Here is a 1,858-nt window from a genome sequence, read left to right as displayed (position 1 = left end):
TACATTTTAAACACCACACTATGCCAGATACCTTACTAAATTCTGGAAATATTTCCCCTTGCCTGAAGGGAACTGAGGAATATAATGTAAGCCATTAAGTTAGAAGTGAATGTTGCCCTTTCATAAAAGGTTAAACATTGTAATTAAGATATGAATGGATACTAATGATTTAACAAGACAGATGAAACATCACAGTGCCCAGGAGGGACATCACAGAACCAAACCACATGCAAACGTGGTATTCCGTGGGGGTAGGGAGGATCTTTAGAAACAGAAATCTCATGAGCCACAATCAAATGATTCATCCACTCATCCAACATCATTTGTGTCCTCACTTCATGCCAGGCACTGTGCTAGGTTCTGGAAATATAAAATATAAATGTAGCCCAAAGGAGTACAAGCCTACTGGCTCTTGAACTGCTACTGGGGATTAAATAGAGGTGATACGGGACGATCAATTTCCTCTCTCCCTCCAGTAGATTTCCAGCAAGTTGACCTCTACCTACCTGTTTCCAGGAGGTAATTTCTGAGAATGGAGAACCGGCAAACACTCTAAGCCTCTTTAAGGGAAAGACAGTTTAACTATAGTGTTCTAAGTGGAATGACACAAGCTGGAAGTGAAAGTGGGCAGGTCTGTCTGCCTCAGTCCCACCTTCAAAGGCGGGCCTTAAGAGGTGAGAAGGCAGGTCCGCAGGGAGGGGAGTTTCTCAACTTACTGGAACCTGGAGTTACCCAAATCCGGCTCATCCCTCTGCAGAATCCAGGAGGGCTTTGGGTTGAACGCTTCCAACTCCAGAAATGTTATACGAGAAGCTGTTCGGGGAGATAACCACCTCGACGTAACTAGATCTCCCCGAGAATGCTCCCTTAGAGCTCAGATCATGATTCTTTGGTATCTTCTTGAGACTACTGTGCACTTTACCTACTCAGAGGCTGCTTTTCTCAGAGGGGAACTTTTGCATTCCCTTCACAGACCTCTCATTCTTAAGCTTCTGCCCTTTTATTAAGTTTCTGGTAGGAAATCCTACAGCCGAAGCTGCAAGGTGATGGCCTGTAACTGACTTAGCTCTGTGCTTTGCCCAGATACCTTCCCATTGGGGAAGAGGGATTCCAAGGTAGCAACAGGATTTTGTAGAAAATGCCCTGGGCTAGGAGTCAGAAGTCAGACTCTCCTCTAAAATGCAAGCCATGTGCCTTGAGCAAGTCACTTCCTATCTCTCAGTCTCAGGCTCCTCCTAGGCAAGGCAAACAGGCTCTGCCGGTTCCCTTCCAGAAATGAAATCTTTCCACTCCCAGGGAACAAGTAAGTCCAACTGTGCATTTTTCCATGTCCCTCTCTTCCCTCACACAGTTGGACGTTGGAAGCAGCATATAAAATTCAGTGGGGTTAAAGCAAGTGCCTGTAGTTCCAGCTATTTGGGAGGCTGAAGCAACAGGATGGATTTACTTGAGCCCAGGAGTTTGAGGCCAGCCTGGGCAACATAGGGAGATCCTTGTCTCTAAAAAAGAAAAATCCAGAGAGGTGAACAAATTTTTGCAGGCATAAAGCCAAGAGAAACCAGAAGAATAGAAAATCAACAATTCTGAAAATGACCTACTTCTGAAAAGCCCGCATGTTTTAACAGAGTTTCTTTTAGAGTTTTAAGATTATGAGAAATTACTTTCTTCCACATGCTTTTTCCTATTTTCCATGTTTTCCATAATGGCCGTGAAGTTTTTTTACTAATTGGAAAAGAATAATTTTAAGGGTCTTGACTGGTGGCTCGGCACCTGTGGCTCACGTGGCTAAAGCACCAGCCACATACACCTAACGTGGTGGGTTCAAATCCAGCCCTGGCCCACCAAACAACAATGAGGG

General features: G+C 44.6%; 1 protein-coding gene across 1 annotated transcript in view; it reads right to left on the bottom strand.

Annotated features, from left to right (window-relative positions):
* Positions 1–712: 712 nt before the first annotated feature.
* Positions 713–1,858, bottom strand: part of LOC100957010 (N-acetyllactosaminide beta-1,6-N-acetylglucosaminyl-transferase-like) — a 5,985-nt gene continuing 4,839 nt past the window's right edge. The window contains exon 2 of the mRNA XM_012804203.2: positions 713–813. Coding sequence (XP_012659657.1) covers positions 713–813 — 101 coding nt within the window. The remainder of the gene's footprint in view (positions 814–1,858) is intronic.

Source organism: Otolemur garnettii, unplaced genomic scaffold, assembly GCF_000181295.1.
Source record: "Otolemur garnettii isolate 467f Iridium unplaced genomic scaffold, OtoGar3 scaffold00026, whole genome shotgun sequence".
Taxonomy (NCBI): Eukaryota; Metazoa; Chordata; class Mammalia; order Primates; family Galagidae; genus Otolemur; species Otolemur garnettii.
Note: the sequence above shows the minus strand (reverse complement) of the source record. Positions and strands in the feature narration are given on the sequence as shown.